The 17,035-nt window shown below is 43.5% G+C and overlaps 3 protein-coding genes across 5 annotated transcripts; 2 read left to right on the top strand and 1 right to left on the bottom strand.

The window, feature by feature from the left end:
• Positions 1–225: 225 nt before the first annotated feature.
• Positions 226–3,474, top strand: LOC144714760 (formyltetrahydrofolate deformylase 1, mitochondrial-like). 2 transcript variants are annotated; one of them, XM_078589527.1, is made up of 8 exons: positions 226–490; positions 1,198–1,310; positions 1,392–1,545; positions 1,709–1,782; positions 2,437–2,596; positions 2,913–3,011; positions 3,082–3,168; positions 3,243–3,474. In XM_078589527.1, exons 1-8 carry the CDS (start codon positions 296–298, stop codon positions 3,387–3,389), a joined length of 1,029 nt encoding a protein of 342 aa, XP_078445653.1. In that variant the 5' UTR covers positions 226–295; the 3' UTR covers positions 3,390–3,474. The 2 variants fall into 2 exon arrangements, with proteins under 2 accessions (XP_078445653.1, XP_078445654.1); XM_078589528.1 differs by having other exon boundaries at positions 229–490; positions 1,395–1,545.
• A 53-nt stretch (positions 3,475–3,527) lies between these two features.
• Positions 3,528–7,494, top strand: LOC144714758 (putative glycosyltransferase At5g03795). 2 transcript variants are annotated; one of them, XR_013584468.1, is made up of 5 exons: positions 3,528–4,064; positions 4,146–4,276; positions 4,346–4,694; positions 5,187–6,568; positions 6,662–7,494. XR_013584468.1 is itself a non-coding variant. In XM_078589526.1 (4 exons), the coding sequence occupies exons 1-4, from the start codon at positions 3,675–3,677 to the stop codon at positions 5,865–5,867; spliced, it is 1,551 nt and encodes a 516-aa protein (XP_078445652.1). In that variant the 5' UTR covers positions 3,528–3,674; the 3' UTR covers positions 5,868–7,494. The 2 variants fall into 2 exon arrangements, 1 of the variants encoding a protein (XP_078445652.1); XM_078589526.1 differs by having other exon boundaries at positions 5,187–7,494.
• NAGK (N-acetyl-l-glutamate kinase) lies at positions 6,990–8,153 on the bottom strand. The gene has a single exon (XM_078589529.1). It carries the CDS (start codon positions 8,082–8,084, stop codon positions 7,104–7,106), a length of 981 nt encoding a protein of 326 aa, XP_078445655.1. The 5' UTR covers positions 8,085–8,153; the 3' UTR covers positions 6,990–7,103.
• Positions 8,154–17,035: the final 8,882 nt, after the last annotated feature.

Below are 17,035 nucleotides of genomic sequence, written 5' to 3'. Positions count from 1 at the left end.
CCATCTGCATCCAACCCACGAGAGTAAGGCAGGTGGCGTAATCCACACAGATAACGATATCGGATATCGGTACTGGAGCAATGGAAATCTGGACCTACTTTCATTCAAATTTAAGAAAACATTAAACTATGACAGCTAAATTGATATTAAAATATTTTACATTCAATCCGATTTCATTATTATCAAGATTGACGTGGCGTAGAGTCTATGGCGCCAATATCTCCGGGGTCGTTGATTGTCGTTTCCCGCCAACGAAGAGAAATGGACGAGAGAAGAGAATGAGAAAGAACGAGAGATGAAGATCAGAGGATCGATGCGCCTGCTGAGTAAAGCTCTTTCTTCTTCTTCTTCTTCTTCATCTTCTTCCGATTATTCTCATGTATCTTGTTCGGCAAGACCTCCGCCGGTTGTTTTGAGCCCGTCGAAGTCGTCGCCTTCCTCCCCGGGACGGAGTAGAAGAGTGCGCGGAATCCATGTATTTCGCTGCCCGGTACGCGATCGATTGATGATCTTACGGTTGATTTTTGCATCCTTGAAGTCTCATTCTTGTTTCCACTCTGATCTATGAAACCCATTTTTTATTTTTTTCTTAAAACGGCAGACTCGCTTATTAATTAATCCCGGACCAATTCTGGAATTGTTTGATGGATCGGCATCTTTATCCTTCCCGGATTGTTTAGGTCACGTTTGTAAAACTCATTTCATCAACTTTTGATCTTTTTTCCCTACATAGATCTTGAAAAGCTCATAATCATCTTCTAATGTGAGTAAGTCTCGTTTTTATTTTTTCTTACAACAGCGAAATCGCGTATTTTTTCCTCCCGAATCGTCAATATATTATTTTTCACGAGGTTATGATTGTAAAGCCCTCGTCATTTCGGATCGTTTTTCTCTGTTCAGATCTTTAAAATCTCGAAATTATTTTGTATTATAAAAAAGATATCGATTATTTACTCTTTCTTACATATAGTAGAATCGCATCATTATTCCTCCCGAATCGTCAATATCTCATTTTTCATGACGTTTGAGTGTACAACGCTCGTCTTTTTGGATCATTTTCTCTACGTAGATCTTAAAAATCTCCTAATTATCATCTCATATCAATAAATCTAGTTTCTTTTTTTCTCATAATTACATTTTATCACTTTCTGATTGTAAAAGTCTCGTCTTTTGCATCATTTATCGTTGATGTTATAGGATGCAGTCGGGATTGTTGCGAGGATTTCGGAGTGCATTGCATCGCGTAGAGGGAACATACACCACGTCGACGTTTTTGTTCCCGAGCACAAGAGGGTGTTCTACTCCCGAAGGTTGGTAACTATCTTATTCTTTCTGATTCTATTGTTCGATTCCTTTTTTTTTTCGAAAGCCAATTGAAAGAGAATTCTTAGCAGCGAATTCATGTTTGATCCGGCGATCTGGACGAGGGAAGCCATGGATGCAGACTTCCACGAGATTTCCAAATCATTCAATGCTGAAAGATCTATAGTTCGCGTCCCTGACATTGATCCAAAATTCAAAATCGCTGTTCTTGCTTCAAAGCAGGTTCGCCAGGAGTTAGTCCCTGACATTGGTCATTCTTGATCTCGATCTAAATGTTTCTTTATTGCCATAATATTAAAATATATAATTTTAGTGACGGATTTCTTTTGAAGCAGCCAGTTGATGATGTGATGGTAACCCCCATTTGGTAGCCATATTTCTGCAGGATCATTGCTTGGAGGATTTGCTACATGGATGGCACGACGGTTGGCTCCCAGTTCAGATAAAATCTGTTATAAGGTGAGTACAACCCCTGTATAGACATGGTTGTTCTGTTCTGTTCATTTTAAACGAACAAAAAATTTGCACAAAAGAACCGCTCCGGGCCTTGTTCTTTGTTCTGTTCTTTTTCTTTTTCGAAAACGAATAAAATTCGCACAAATTCGCACATTCGCACAAATTTGCACACTCGCACAAAACTAGAACAAAATTCGCACAAAGCGAACAAAAGAACCGCACACGGGTCTGTGCGATGTTCTGTTCAAATTTTTTTTTGTTCTGTTCAGAAAGCCGAACAATTCACACAAATTCGCAGAAAAAGAACAGAACGACCATGTCTACCCCTGTAATGAATAAACTCCATGACTATTAAAAAAATAATAACTCTAGGAATAGATTTAAGTATCTGAAGCTAGTATAAACCTTGAGAGGAGGGCTGAGAGTTGCAAAATTTCTAATTCTAATCAAGGTCTTAGCCAATGATGAAAAAAACCTTTTTTGTGGGTACTCTGAAACGATTTAAGCCAAGGATGAAAAAAAAAAATCTTTGTGGTTGGTTTTCTGATGCAATCTCCGATTTCTGTTAGGGTTATTTTTCCCCCCATCTCTTGATCAATCTTTATAGTAGGGACAACATGTTCTTATCATATTATGTCGATTGGCTGGTTCTCACAGTAATCACGAAAGGGCTTCCAAGAACCACGTGGCGAGCTTTCTCGAAAGAGATGGCATTCCATATCACTGCTTGAAGACCACCCCAGCACATAGGAGAGAGGAGGAGATTCTGAGGTTGGTAGCAGGAACTGACTTTCTTGTTCTTGCTGGATACATGCAGGTACTAAGTTCCATCTTGATTATTTTTTCCTACTTGTAAATCTAGATCACTTAGGAATGATAAGTGAGTTTATTTTTCATCTGGCCTTGAAATTATATGAGTCCTGTACTTTTTGCTCTGGAAAATCTGCGTGAAATTTCATGATTTGGGTTCTTTCTGTCCTTTTGATTACATTATCTGGATTGTGTTCCAGTAAAGCGAGTAATTTTCATTTTTAGCTTTAAGTTTATTAAAAATATAGGATCCTGTGTATTCGAAATATTGGCTCCGGATCTTACAAATATGGATTATATTCTAAGAAACTGTGTATTTTCAGGTACTCTCGGGCAGATTTCTGAAGGACTACGGCAAAGATGTGATCAACATCCATCACGGCCTGCTCCCTTCATTCAAGGGCGGAGATCCTTCTACGCAGGTCAATCTCCTTCCGAACCCGTGATCTTCCCTCGTCCGTCCAGATCTTAATCAACGGCAGATAACGACAGGCCTACGACACCGGAGTCAAGATGATAGGCGCCACGACCCACTTCGTCACCGAAGGGCCCAACGAGGGCCCAATAATTGAACAGATGGTCAGGCCCAAACTCTCTTTTACGGCCCATTAGCCAGCGTTTGCTTTTTCAACGCGTTGACTTTTTCGTGGCAGGTGGAGAGAGTCTCTCACAGAGACGGCCTCGGAAGTTTCGTTCAAAAGTCAAAGAATTTGGAGAAGCAATGCCTAGTAAGGGCAATTCAGTCATATTGCGACTTGCGCGTCTTCCGCGAGGAACTGACAAAAACCGTCGTTTTCTAGTAAACAAATTAAAAAAAGTACCGTCTGAGGTGTATATAATTATATAAAACTGAAGTTAAATACGTTTCCGGCAGTTTCTATTTTAGTCGGCCCGCAAACTTTGCCATCAGAAGACACTATTATTACGAGATTGCCCTTCAAAGCGAGGAATGGCAGAGTCGTGAATAAGGAGAGAAGCAAGGGGTATGTTTAAAGGGAGAGCACGAGCGCCGGCTAACCGTTTCCCACGTCTTCTGTTGCGATTCATTTGATCTTGAATCGGCCGGCGAGCAGAATTGATCGGAGATGATGGCCGGTTCTTCGATTCTTCGAAGGAGATCGAGGATGACGAAGATCGTTTGCGTGAATTGGCAGAAGTTCATCTCGATTTCGATCTTGGCAGCCACGGCTATGGCGTTGATCATTGCCTGGATCGTTCCCTACTCTTCAATTGCATTATTTATCTACTCGTCAGTTCCTTTGTTCTACACGGTTGATCAGAGCGATGCCGTCGCCGCCATGCCGTTGCCGTCTCCGCTTCCACCTCCGCCGCCGCCTTCTCAGACAGCATTCGCGGCGCCGGTGCAGAACTATTCGTCGTCTTCCTTCCACAGGCCGCGCGGATCTGCTAATTCTTCTGCGGTTGTCGGGATTCGGATAGAACGATCGAAAAGCTCACGAGATTCTCGACCGCAGGTGGCATTTCTAGGTTATAAATTTGCTAACATGAATGTAGCATTCATTCTTCGCTGTAATTATGGCTTTCTCTTTCCTCAGAGTTTAGTGTTGTCGTTGCCACCGGACAAAGCACTGGCTTACGCCAAGTCGGAGATCGAGAGAGCTCCACGAATATCCGATGATGCCGATCTCCATGCTCCCTTGTTCCGGAACATATCGGCCTTCAAAAGGTAGATTTCCAACGATAATCACTTCAAAAATTCTTTGGAAACTCAGTTTTCTCGATATTTGATTTTCAGGAGCTATGAGTTGATGGAACAACTTCTTAAGGTCTACGTATACAGGGACGGAAAAAGACCGATATTTCACACGCCTCCTCTCAGAGGTATATATGCATCGGAAGGATGGTTCATGAAGCTTATGGAGGAGAACAAGCAATTCACTGTGCGGGATCCGAACAAAGCTCATTTGTTCTACCTCGCTTACAGTTCGCGTCGGCTTCAAGAAGCGCTCTATGTGCCTGATTCTCATAACCTGCGTCCTCTATCCTTCTTCCTCAGAGACTATGTCGTGTGGATCGCGTCGAAATACCCGTTCTGGAATCGGACCCGTGGATCGGATCATTTCCTGGTAGCGTGCCACGACTGGGTATGAAGCTCCTCTCCAATTTCTACAACTGTTCTTCAAGTTTCTCCATAAATCATGCATGAGTCCAAGAGAGCTCGAAGATAAGGGTCGGCAATCGGATCGAAACTTTCGATCGAACGAATGGCGTCGATGAGATCGGGTTGACCGACTTTCTTGTCATTATTATGATTTATGGCACTCGTCGCATACGTTTGGTCATTTTCCCTTGACTTTCTGCATCGATATTTTATTTAAAAAAATTCCTTTTTCTAGCAATCCATTCCACCCAGTGACTCTTTCGATCTTACGGATTCATCTATTTTATTTCTTATTTTTCTACCGATCAACTCGAGGGAGTACTATCCTTACTTCTTGTCACGTCATACTATTCTAGATTTTTTCATCGATTGAACCTTTTTTCCGATCAGAATTCCCAAACTTAAATCATTCGATAACAGATTAACTCCCAATTGGTTCTTTCTTCAAAGGAGTTTTCTTTCTAATTTTTTGTAGGGACCATACGAGACCACTGCGCACGACGAGCTACGAAGAAACTCCATCAAGGCGCTATGCAACGCGGACACGTCTGAAGGAATATTCGTGCGAGGGAGAGACGTGTCACTCCCAGAAACATCGATCAGAGTTCCAAAGCGCCCTTTGAGAAATCTCGGAGGGAAACCCGTCTCACAGCGCTTCATTCTGGCCTTCTTTGCCGGGCAAATGCACGGCCCAGTAAGGCCCAATCTGCTCAAATACTGGGGAGAAGAGAAAGACCCAGACATGCGAGTCTACGGCCCACTTCCACCCAAGGTATCGAGATCCATGTCTTATATCAATCACATGAAATCAAGCAGGTTCTGCCTCTGTCCCATGGGCTATGAAGTCAACAGCCCAAGAATCGTAGAAGCCATTTACTATGAATGCGTTCCAGTGATCATCGCAGACAACTTTGTTCCTCCATTCGACGAAGTGTTAGACTGGAGCTCCTTCTCTGTGACAGTGGCAGAGAGAGACATCCCGCAACTGAAGAGCTCACTGCAGAGTATCTCCCTCAGACGGTACATTTTCCTGCAGAACAATGTGAAGCGGCTGCAGAAACACTTCCTCTGGCACGCCAAGCCCGTCAAATATGACCTTTTCCACATGATTCTTCACTCAGTCTGGTTCAATCGGATAAGTCAGATCAAGGTCTAGAAAAGATCAAAATTTCAGAAAGAAGAGAAAGACAAAGCTATGCTCAAAATTTCAGCCCAAAACTTTTGGATTGCAGGCGAGTTCATCTGGTGTTCATGGTGCCGGCAGAGAGAGGCATCCGTCAACTGAGGAGCTCACTGCAGGGATCTGCCTCAGACCGTATAACCAAGAAAAGTGGTCGCAGAAACACTTCCTCTGGCATGCCAAGCCGGTTGAGTAAGACCTCTTCCACATGATTTCTTCACTCAGTCTGGTTCAACCGGATGAGTCAGGTCAAGCTCTAGCAAAATATCCAAAGTTTGAAAGGAGGAAAAGACAAAACTAAGCTCAAAATTTCAGCACGAAACTCCTGGATTTTTGGGGGTTCTGCCGATGATCATGGCACTGGCGGGGTGAGACATCCCTAAACTGAAGAGCTCACTGCAGAGCATCTCCCTCAGACCGTACATTTCCCTGCACAACAATGTGAAGAAGTTGCAGAACAACACGTCCTCTGGCCCGCCAAGCCCGTCAAGTACGATCTCTTCCACATGATTCTTCACTCAGTCTAGTAAAAGACCCAAAGTTCAAAAAGGAGTGCAAGACAAAACTGCTCTCAAAATTTCAGCCCAAAACTCCTTCTAGATCACGGGGGGTTCACATAGTGATCACGGTGCCGGCACACCAAGCCAACACTTCCTCTGGCACGCCAAGCCCGGCAAGTACGATCTCTTCCACATGATTCTTCACTCAGTGTAGTAAAAGACCCAAAGTTCAAAAAGGAGTGAAAGACTAAACTGCTCTCAAAATTTCAGCCCAAAACTCCTTCTAGATCTTGGGGGGTTCATCCCGCGATCATGGTACGGGCACACCATGCCCGGCAAGTAGGATCTCTTCCACATGATTCTTCACTCAGTCTGGCTCAACCGGAAAAGTCAGATCAAGGTCTAGTAAAATACCCAAAGTTCAAAAAAAGGAGCGAAAGACAAAGCTACTCTCAAAATTTCAGCCCGAAACTCCTTCCAGATCACAGGGGGTTCACCCGGAAAAGATCATGGTGCAGGCACACCAAGCCAACACTTCCTCTGGCACACCAAGCCAGTCAAGTAGGATCTCTTCCGCACGATTCTTCACTCGGTCTGGTTCAACTGGAAAAGTCAGATCAAGGTCTAGTAAAAGACCCAAAGTTCAAAAAAAGGAGCGAAAGACAAAGCTACTCTCAAAATTTCAGCCCGAAACTCGTGATCATGTTGGGATTCAACCCCTGATCATGGTACCGGCGCCTTCGCCGGTGAGGAGCTCGAGGAGGAGAGAGTGGGGCTTGCGGCCGTCGATGATGCTGGCGGTGCGGACGCCCTGCGCGAGGGACCGGACACAGCAGGTGACCTTGGGGATCATGCCGCCGGCAACAATTCCGTCCTGGATCATCTTCCTGACGCCACGGATGTCAATCTCCTTGACCAGGCTGCCGACGTCGTCCCTGTCCTGCAGTATCCCGGGCACGTCGGTCAAGAGAATGAGCTTCTCAGCGGCCACGGCAGCCGCCACCTCGCCGGCGACGGTGTCGGCGTTGATGTTGTAAGCCTGGCCGGCGTCGTCGGCGGCGACGGAGGCGATGACGGGGATGTAGCCGGCCCCGAGGAGGGGGGCCAAGACGGAGGGGTCGACGCGGGCGACGTCGCCGACGAAGCCGAGGGCGGCGGAATTGGGGGCGGGGCGGGGGGTGAGGAGGCGGCCGTCCTTGCCGGAAAGGCCGACGGCGGTGCCGCCGGCGCGGTTGATGAGGGAGACGAGGGACTTGTTGACCTTGCCGACGAGGACCATCTCGACGATCTCCATGGTGGCGGCGTCGGTCACGCGGAGGCCGTCCAGGAACTGGGCCGGGATGTTGAGCCGGCCCAGCCAGGAGTTGATCTCCGGCCCGCCGCCGTGGATCAGGATAAGGCGGAGGCCCACGCAGGACAGCAGAACCAGGTCCTTCACCACCGAGTCCTGCAGCTCCGCCGACTTCATGGCGGCGCCGCCGTACTTGACCACGATCGTCTTCCCCCTGAACCGTTGGATGTAGGGCAGCGCCTCCGACAGGATCTCCACCCGCGTGCGCGAGTCCATGGCGGCGGGCGCGGCGGCGGAGACGGCGGCGCAAGCCATGGCCGGCAGCGGCCGCCGGCGAGGGGCTTGGAAAGGCTTCTTCTTCCGTGGGAAGGAGATGCACGGCGGAGCCCTCAGGGCCATCATCTTCTCTTCCCCCCCTCCCCCTTCTTGGGTCTCTGCGAGAGTTGAGTGAAACTGAGAGCCAATGGAAGAGAAGGGTCTCAAGTTAAATTACAAGAAGAAGGGCTTGTCGAGTTGTTCCTGGTAGAGCTGGAGGACGAAAACGAACGACGATTTTGGATGGACGGAACGTGTCGCAGTGGAATTCCGTCCCGCGTATAGTTCAGGATCGTCCTAGACGTCCAGAGTAAGTTCAGAAACGAAGGACGGGATGGTTTTTCATCCGATGATAACAAAGTGTCCCCTCCAATCATACTGGGATGGTTTTTCGTCCCGTCCAGTCCTTCCGAGACGAATTTTCGTCCTGGCCCTCGTCCTGGACGAAAGAAAACCATTTTATATTAATATAGATTTTCTTCAAGTTTTTTAGGGAATTAAGGAGCAGAGAGAGGGCGAAGGGACATATTTACGATAATTTCCGAGCGGCGTGCGTCTAGACGCACGTAAAAATACAGGGACTTTGATGCTAATTGTCATAGCGAGGCCATGTGGCAACATCTCAACTGTCAGATGTGAATCCGGCGGTTTTTCGTCCAGATTCGTCCGTCCATCGTCCGAGACCCCTGGACGGACGGTTTTTTCATCCCATGGGACTAAAACCGTCCCGTCCGGTAGTCTCGGGGACGAATTTTTGTCCAGAAATTAGTCCGTATCCTAGGACGGGATGATTTTTTCGTCCCGGGGCGAAAAAATCGCCCTGTCCGCGTCCCAGCACTATATCCGTCCGGCGCAAAATTTTTCGTCATTTTTATCATTCGTCACCGTTCCGTCATCTACAGGAGTCTGTCATTCGTTCGTTCCATCATTAGTCTATTGAAGTAAACGGAACGGATTGGATGTCCCAGTGACGGAACGGACGTCTTTGACCCCCTCCCCTATCACAAAGATTATTCTTCTGTCTACGCTCTCCCTTTCTTCATCTATCGACTCTCTCCCCCTCTCCCTCTCTCCTTCTGTCCCTTCTCTCCCCCTGTGCGGTCGTCCCTTGTGGATCTCTTCCTCGTCGTGAAAATAATTGTTGAAGAAAAAAAAATCACTGCTGTCTAATCCTGATTTGTCACATTCTTGCCGTGTTGAACGCCACATTCTTGTAATGCCACCTTCAATTTGATTCAATTCAATGAGAACGCTGATCGCAACAATGGATGCAAACTGGTAAGAGCATTGTCCTTCAATCAAAGCAGAAGGACAGTGTTCTGCTTGGATATTTGATACATTAAAATATCACATGTAGAAAAAACAAGAAAAAAATTAGACACATTTTTAAGTTTTCTAATGAATACATTAAATTTTCATCATCAGATAAAGTCATCTGTCATTTCGTCTGTCATTTTCATCATCCATCATTCATCACCAATGACGAATGATGGAAATCCAACCGTTCAGTCATCCGACCATCGCTACGGACGATGACGGGTGACGAAATTCCTCGGCTTGGCTTAGGCAACAGCAGACATCATCTGTCATATCATGGTGACAAAATTCTTGGCCCGTGACGGTGACAGTGCCAAAATTCTTGGCCCATGACAATGACTGTGACAAACTTCTTGCTTCGTGATGGTGACAGTGACGAAATTCTTGACCCATGACGGTTACGGTGACGAAATTCTTGGCCCGTCACTGTGACAGTGACAAAATTCTTGGCCCGTGGTGGTGACGGTGATGAAATATTCACGACAGTTACGTGACAGTGACGGAGGTCCTCGGACGAGTGATGTGATAGGATAGATGTCATGGATGACGTCGGTGGCAGATTTGTAAAAAAATTGAAAAATTGCAAATAAAAAGCCTAAAAATTATATCCTTAAGAGAGAGAGAGAGGACTGAGCTTTGAATTTTTGTCACCCATGATGGTGACACTGTTTGGTGATGGGACAGTGACGGGACGATATGTGCGGTGATGCGTGACGGGAATGTGACAGATTTTTTAAAAAGCCTGGGATATGTGATGGGATGCAGACGTGACAAAATACTCATCGCGTTCCCGTATGTCAACGTTCGTCATCCGTCCCATCACATCCGGGCCGTCACATCCCGGATGTCCAATTCCCTAGTTGGGATGTATGGAGCCAGGATGGATTTCTCTTCTTTTGTTCTTTTTGTTTGATTCTCAATGAAATGAGTGGCCAACATGAGAGGTTTGTTAGTATTGGGTGCCTCCTGTTATGTAGAATCTTTTTGAAGTATGTAGAATCATGCAGTTGTAGGGTGCGAGGAGGCATCATCAACTTTACTCTTGGAGTCCAATAATCTACCATTTGGTTCCTGGAACGAGTCATATCGATGTCGTTAATGTTATGTTGAATCTCCTTGTCTTCTTCTAGACCAATGCCACCAGGTATCCTTGATGACGGCAAATTACAAAGTTAAAGTTAGTTCGTCGTAATTAATTTTCATTTGCCTAAAACCAAATAAATTTGATAAAAATAGAAACTCACTTGAATGTATAGTAGGAGTGAGGTCATCTCCACTGGGATCGGCCTTTAGAGGTGCTTTTAGTTGGGGATTATTTACGGGGTAATAAAAATAATGATAAAGATAGTGAATATAGTAGAAGGTAAGTAATTAGTAAGTGGGAGGTAGTATCTAATGGAAGAGAGGATTAAGATAATATTTAATAGTAATGAATAGTGAATGATGTAAGAGAGAACTAGAGAAAGAGAGAGAATATAAGATATTATTTATATCTTTTTATGGATACTTGAGCGTTAATAAAGAAGTAAGATATTTGAAATTGATTAATTGTATTATAGCTATAGGTGACATTAATGTAGGTAGTGGAAGAAATATAGAAAATTATTGAGGTAGATAGAATAGTGAAATACTGTTGATAGGAGATAGAAGGCTACTTATTTAATCAATAGTAGGTCATATGTAAGCTAGGGGATAGTAATAATGATAATGGATATTAAGATTTTAATGGACAAGGTTTTATAGTAATAAGATGTAAGAAATTAGTTACTAGAAGTATTTAGTTTAGTAAGAGGTAAGAATAATAATGAATAAGATAAAAGTACTATAAGTGAAGTTATGGATTGGATCAAAGGAGAAGATATACATGCACACATATACATATATATATATATACATATATGTACATATATATGCCTGGATTTTAAGAATAATAATGATTGATAGAGGTAGAGGGATTAGCTAACTTATAAGAGGATTAGGTAGATAGATAGATAGGGAGATTAAAATTTTGTTTGACTTTAGAAGAACATAGGCATAAGAGAAAATATAAAGAGGGAAGAGAAATGGATGTATATATATAGATCTGGAAGTTTAGAATTTATGAAGAAGAGGGGTCATCTACTTCATTAGAGGATTAAAGGGTTAATTATATCGTTAAAGAGAAAGCGAGAAAAGGTAGAAAGATTAAGAATATTGAGAACATGAATATTAAAGTACACTTACAATTTTATATATATGATTATCCTAGGTAGATAGTAATATGGTTTATATAGGAAATATATTTAAGAAGTATTTTTTATAAGGTAAAATAGGGGGAAAAAAGGTGTTCCTATCAACACCCAGCAGGTGTTCAACAGGATGCCTCAACGAGGCCGAAAGGCAAGAACAAAATGAAAAAAGCACTCGCATAGAATCAAAATGAATTCAACACACATAATACATTCTATGATGGAATTGCATGCAGATCGAGCTAAAGAAGTTACCAGATGATAACATGCATCTTCAGTGCCTTATATTATTATATTTATGCGTATTTATGCATTAAATTACTATATTTGCATGTTATCAAGCTTAAAATGATTAAATCTATTTTTAGAACAAATTTCTGAAATTTTTCTATATTTTAGGATTTTTCTAATAGTATATTCTAAAAGAATATAATTTTTGAGAAAGAATATGATTTTTATGGAATTTTTGGATATTAAATTTGGAAAGATATGATTTTTCTGATTCAAAAAATATATTTATACGTATTTTTTGGGCTTTTATTTGATTTAATATGAAATTTTAAGTATTTTGGTTTTTTTTATGGCATAGTGTGACGTGGCGTGCGGATGCGCCGCCACATCAGCATTGAGAAAGAGATTTTTTCTTTGTTTTTTGTCCTTTTGACATGTACATGTGGCACGGAATATGAAAAGTCGCGGAATACGAAAAGCCATGGAATATGAAAAGCCACGGAATACAAAAAGGCATGGAATATGAAAAGCCACGGAATACAAAAAGCCACAGAATACCAAGTGCTTTGACTTCTTAACAGGCACAAACTGATGACATTGATGAAGAGAGAGAAGAAATTAAAGGCTAGGATTGCTTCAACTTCCAACGGCCATAACTTTTCATCTTCCCCTCCTCTTTCTCTCCATACCCTCTAATCTATAAATAGAGGCCTGGATCATTGTAAAAACCATCTTGAACTTGCTTCCCACTTTTGTGGGCTGATTGAAAGAGAGTGAGTTTTGAGATCCATCAAGAGTGTTCTTGGTGTCTTGGGTGTGTGGAAGAGACAAAAGAGAAGAGGGGGAGCTTACCGGCACTCGCAAATCGCCGTGATCCTGGCGGAACGTAAGGATCTAAGGTAAGTGTCTTCGCCTTACGTTGTTTCTCTCCCAACATCATCGTTATCATAGTTATAGTTTTTTTTTTATCAACGTTTCATTTATCACTTCACTCACTTATGTCCCCACTCTCTCATCTCTCCATCCTTGCCATCGTACCATTCCATATCCAACCACTATCCTCGTTCATACCATAGTTCATTATCGTGTCTGTCACAATCACTTACTCTTTTATTTAAGTTAAATTAACATATAAATTAAGTACTTCTTAATCGATATCACTCGCTCATATCCTTGAATTGTGTTTTTGTCGATTGCTCATTGATCATCACTAGTTTAAGAAAGTAATTCCTTAATCATCGTTCCCTGTGGAGACGATCCGTACTCATCACTAACTACGTATTTTCAAGTACGGTCAAATATATTTTATTGAATAATCTCAATCACCAACGACGAATTTTAACCCTAAAATTTAGATTATCACCAGACCCGCCCTAAATCAAGTAATGTCAATGGGGATGTCAATCACCACCCCATAGCTTCTGTGTGTCGTTTCCCCCTTTTCCTCTCATCCTTGTTGGCGCATATTTCTCTCTTCATAGCTCTTCCCTAAAGCCTCAAGCTTCCTATGTGATGGCAGAGCTGTCACAATCTCGACGAGCACTTCAGACTCGGAAAGGGACCTCCGTCGGTGCTTCCTTCTATGACGAGAGATGCTTCGTTAATCCTAACAATATCAAATCAATAGGGGCAAGAGAGCTTCTCTCTCGACCCTTCATTCATTCTCTCCCGATCCAACGACTTCTCCAAGCCATTGGATCGCCTTATGGTCCACTCATCGCTAGCCGCCATTAGCTAGCCGACGAGGACGACGGTTGGGGTGGCGAACGATGTCTTTGCCCCCCAGCCATTCGATCTTCATAACAATGGAGTGATGGCTACGATTAAATCGCAACTGTGGACCCATCTTTACAAGTGTACCCCTCCTCACCATGTCAGCGACCTTGATAAGTCGAAATTTAGGTGGTTAACCTAGTCAATGCGTAATTTTGAGACTTATGCAATAAAATTTATAATTAACCCTAATTCACTTATTATTGATGTAAATTAGTGATTAAGGGGTCGAACCACAGAGAAGGCTTTGTGATTAAGATTGATATTTAGAACAAAGTAATGATTTAGAAAGTGGTTAAGATGAGAGAGCATTGAAAGAAAAGATATTAGATATATATTGTGATTTTAATTAAATTAATTTCTATGAATCCGTTCGTAATTCTTACTCATAAGAATTATGAACTTATAACAGAGATTAGGATAGTACTACAATCACAGAGTGAGGATAGGATGAGAGGAATGATGGATGTGAAGAAGAAACCCTAATTAGGGGTTGCCTATGAAAACCCTAATTAGGAATGGGTGGTATAAGCTACTAATTCCTACTCATAGGGTTTAATAACTTATAAAACAGAGTGAAGTGATATGAGAATGTGGAATGGATAGAAAGATGGGGGAAAAAGAATAAAAATCCTAATTAAGTGTTTAGGACTTACCTCTTCCTTTGGTGATGATCCCAAGCACTAATCTCCCTTCATGGATCCGTATATTGCGCCCGGTGTCCCTTCCTTTGTTGATGCTCCCTTGCATTAATCTCCCTTCATGAGCCCATATATTGCGCCTGGTGCCATGGTGTGTTGCAGCAGAAACGAAGGTAGATCAAAAGAGGGAAGTCAATTAATCAACATAGAAAATGTCTCTCTCTCTCCTTTAATGTATATTGTTGTTTAGTACATCCCTAACTTTAGAACTAAGATATCTTCTTTAACAAATTCATGAAATGATTGCAAAAACCTAGATTTTACTATATCTTCTCTCTCTCTCTCTTAGAAATTACATCTAAACAAGCAAGAGAAAATTCTTGTTCTATAAAGAAATCTACAAGCTTATTTTTAGACTTTCTTAGAACTAAAATTTTTTATAACATCATCCCAAGTCCATAGGATCTAATTTTTTGTGCAAGTTTCTTCAAGCTATAGGGAGAAAACAGTGCCTTCTCACATTTTTGCTTTCAAAAACCTTTCTTACAGGCTTGAAAGTTTGTTAAGGATTAATGCACTAACCATGGGCCTAAGGCCATGTAATTGTAATAGAACTGTTAGGATATTTAATAAAAGAACTAATGACCTTAGGATGCTGCTAATGGACCTCTGCAAGGCCCATTAGCAGCCCAGTAATGGCCCACTAAGGGCTCATTACACGCCCACTATGGGCCCACTAAGGGCCCACTGAATATCAGGCCCAATCAGGGCCTGATATATTCTGGGCCTGTTCTGGACAGGCCCAGCCTCCAACGGCTAGTTTTTTAACTAGCCGTTGGACCCTCCAACGGTCACTTTTCAAAAGTAACCGTTGGAGGGTTACTTGTTTAACAAGTAAGGAATTACTTGTTAAACAAGTAACTCTGTCTGAAAGGGCTTTTTGCCCTGGATTAATTCTGTATATAAGGGGAACTATGATGCAGTAATAGACATCTTTTCTTGCCCCAATCTTGTGCACTCTCTCTCTCTCTACTTTCTCTCTCTACTTTCTCTCTCCTCGGATTACCATTATCACATGGTATCAGAGCAGGCATTCTGAGCCTGTCTTTGGTGCATTCTTCTGGAGCTCAAAGGGCATCCCACGGGAGGCTTCTTCAAGCATCTAGAGTGCTGTTTCCGCAGCATCTTCTCTATTTTTGCTGAAGGTTGAAGGCATCCTGCGAGAGGCATCTTCAATCAATTTTCACAATCTAGAGGAAGAGTCTTTGGGCTGGGATCATCTACTGCTAATCTGCATTGTACTCAAGAGTGCCTTGAGTCACTCAGGCCTTCAATTCTTCGACAGATCAGCACAATCTACATCCTAGCACCTTCAAATGGCAGCCAACAACAACTCAAGCTCGCTGACAGACAATTCAAGCTCACTGCCAATCTCTGTTCCAGAAATTCCAGCAGGAAGGCAGGCCATTGTCTCCTCAGACAGGTGGCTAACTTCCTTGCCAGTTCTTCCTAAGTGTGCCCTACTCAATGGGAACAACTTTCTGCTATGGTCCCAACGGGTTCAAACAGCCTTGACGCCCCGGGGTCTTCTCCATCATCTCACTGACAGCCCTCCTCCAAGGACCTCTCCAAATTTCCCTCAGTGGGTAATTGAAGAGGAAGTCGTCTACGGATGGCTACTTGATACATTATCTGGAGATTGCCAAGGAGAATACTCCTCCTTTAGCACCTCCAAGGAGCTCTGGGAGGGAGTCCAGCGAGACCTCTCCAAACAAGGGGACAAAGCGAAGATTGTGGATATCCTCTACAAATCATTTATGATTTGACAGGGAGACAAGACAATCAAGGAGCATGCCAAAGAACTCCGAAAGATCTATACGGAGCTTGATCATGTCTGGCCACTGCCCACTAAGCCTACAGCTAGGGCCCAGTGGTCGACACTCCGTCTCTGTCAACTGCTCTTCAGCGTCAACCCGGAGTTTGAGGTCTGCAGAAGCCAATTGTATAATCAGGAGGTTGAACCAACCTTCAATGAGGCAGTCTCCAAACTTATGACAGAGGAGAGCCGCATTCTCCAAGAAAAGGGAGGCTCCTCAGCACACAGCTCTTATGCCGCCAAGGGCTACACGCCTCAGCGGCATCTCCAAGTCCATGAGGCCCCCCGATCCGACAATGGACGAGTTCCTGTCACCTGCTCCTACTGCAAGAAGCCGGGGCACCACAAGGATAAGTGCTGGAAGCTTCATGGGAAGCCTCCACACATCGCCAGGGCTCATTTAGCCCAGAATTCTCAGCAAGGGGGAGCCATCTCAGCGGACTCCTCAACGGCAATTGGGGAGCTCCAGATGGTGATGCAGAAGCTACAGAACCTCGAAAGCATGATCAACTCCCCGGGCGGCATCATCGGATCTACGTCCATGGCCAACTCTGGTAAACCTGAACTTAACTCTAGTTTAAAGAGGTTTACTCCGAACTCTAAATCTGCCTGGATACTTGATTCTGGGGCTACAGATCATATAGCTCACTCGAAAACTTGTTTTTCGACATATGAACTGATGGCCCCAGGAAAACATGTCCAAACAGCAGACGGCTCGCTAATGTCGGTTGCTGGAATTGGACAAATCAACCTCCAACCCTTAGGAACACTTTCATATGCGTTGCACGTTCCAAAATTTTTCCTTAATCTAATTTCAGTACAACAAATTGCAAAAATGCAAAACTATAATATTCTGTTTGATAACATCGATGTTTATCTCTGTCATAAGGTCCTCAAATCAAAAATTGGGCTAGCTAGAGTCCATCAAGGCCTCTACTATCTACCTGGATCGGATTCCTCTGCTCCATGGAC

Source organism: Wolffia australiana, chromosome 18 (assembly GCF_029677425.1).
Source record: "Wolffia australiana isolate 7733 chromosome 18, ASM2967742v1".
In the NCBI taxonomy this organism is placed as follows: domain Eukaryota; kingdom Viridiplantae; phylum Streptophyta; class Magnoliopsida; order Alismatales; family Araceae; genus Wolffia; species Wolffia australiana.
Note: the sequence above shows the minus strand (reverse complement) of the source record. Positions and strands in the feature narration are given on the sequence as shown.

Excerpts from the sequence above, each read along its gene's own strand:
- NAGK (XM_078589529.1), bottom strand. The coding sequence starts at position 8,084 with ATGATGGCCCTGAGGGCTCCGCCGTGCATCTCCTTCCCACGGAAGAAG.
- LOC144714760 (XM_078589527.1), top strand. The coding sequence starts at position 296 with ATGAAGATCAGAGGATCGATGCGCCTGCTGAGTAAAGCTCTTTCTTCT. Across the intron at positions 1,783-2,436 it reads CAGATAAAATCTGTTATAAG|TAATCACGAAAGGGCTTCCA; the intron begins GTGAGTACAACC and ends TGGTTCTCACAG. Across the intron at positions 3,012-3,081 it reads GCGGAGATCCTTCTACGCAG|GCCTACGACACCGGAGTCAA; the intron begins GTCAATCTCCTT and ends AGATAACGACAG.
- LOC144714758 (XM_078589526.1), top strand. The coding sequence starts at position 3,675 with ATGATGGCCGGTTCTTCGATTCTTCGAAGGAGATCGAGGATGACGAAG. Across the intron at positions 4,277-4,345 it reads AACATATCGGCCTTCAAAAG|GAGCTATGAGTTGATGGAAC; the intron begins GTAGATTTCCAA and ends TTTGATTTTCAG. Across the intron at positions 4,695-5,186 it reads TGGTAGCGTGCCACGACTGG|GGACCATACGAGACCACTGC; the intron begins GTATGAAGCTCC and ends AATTTTTTGTAG.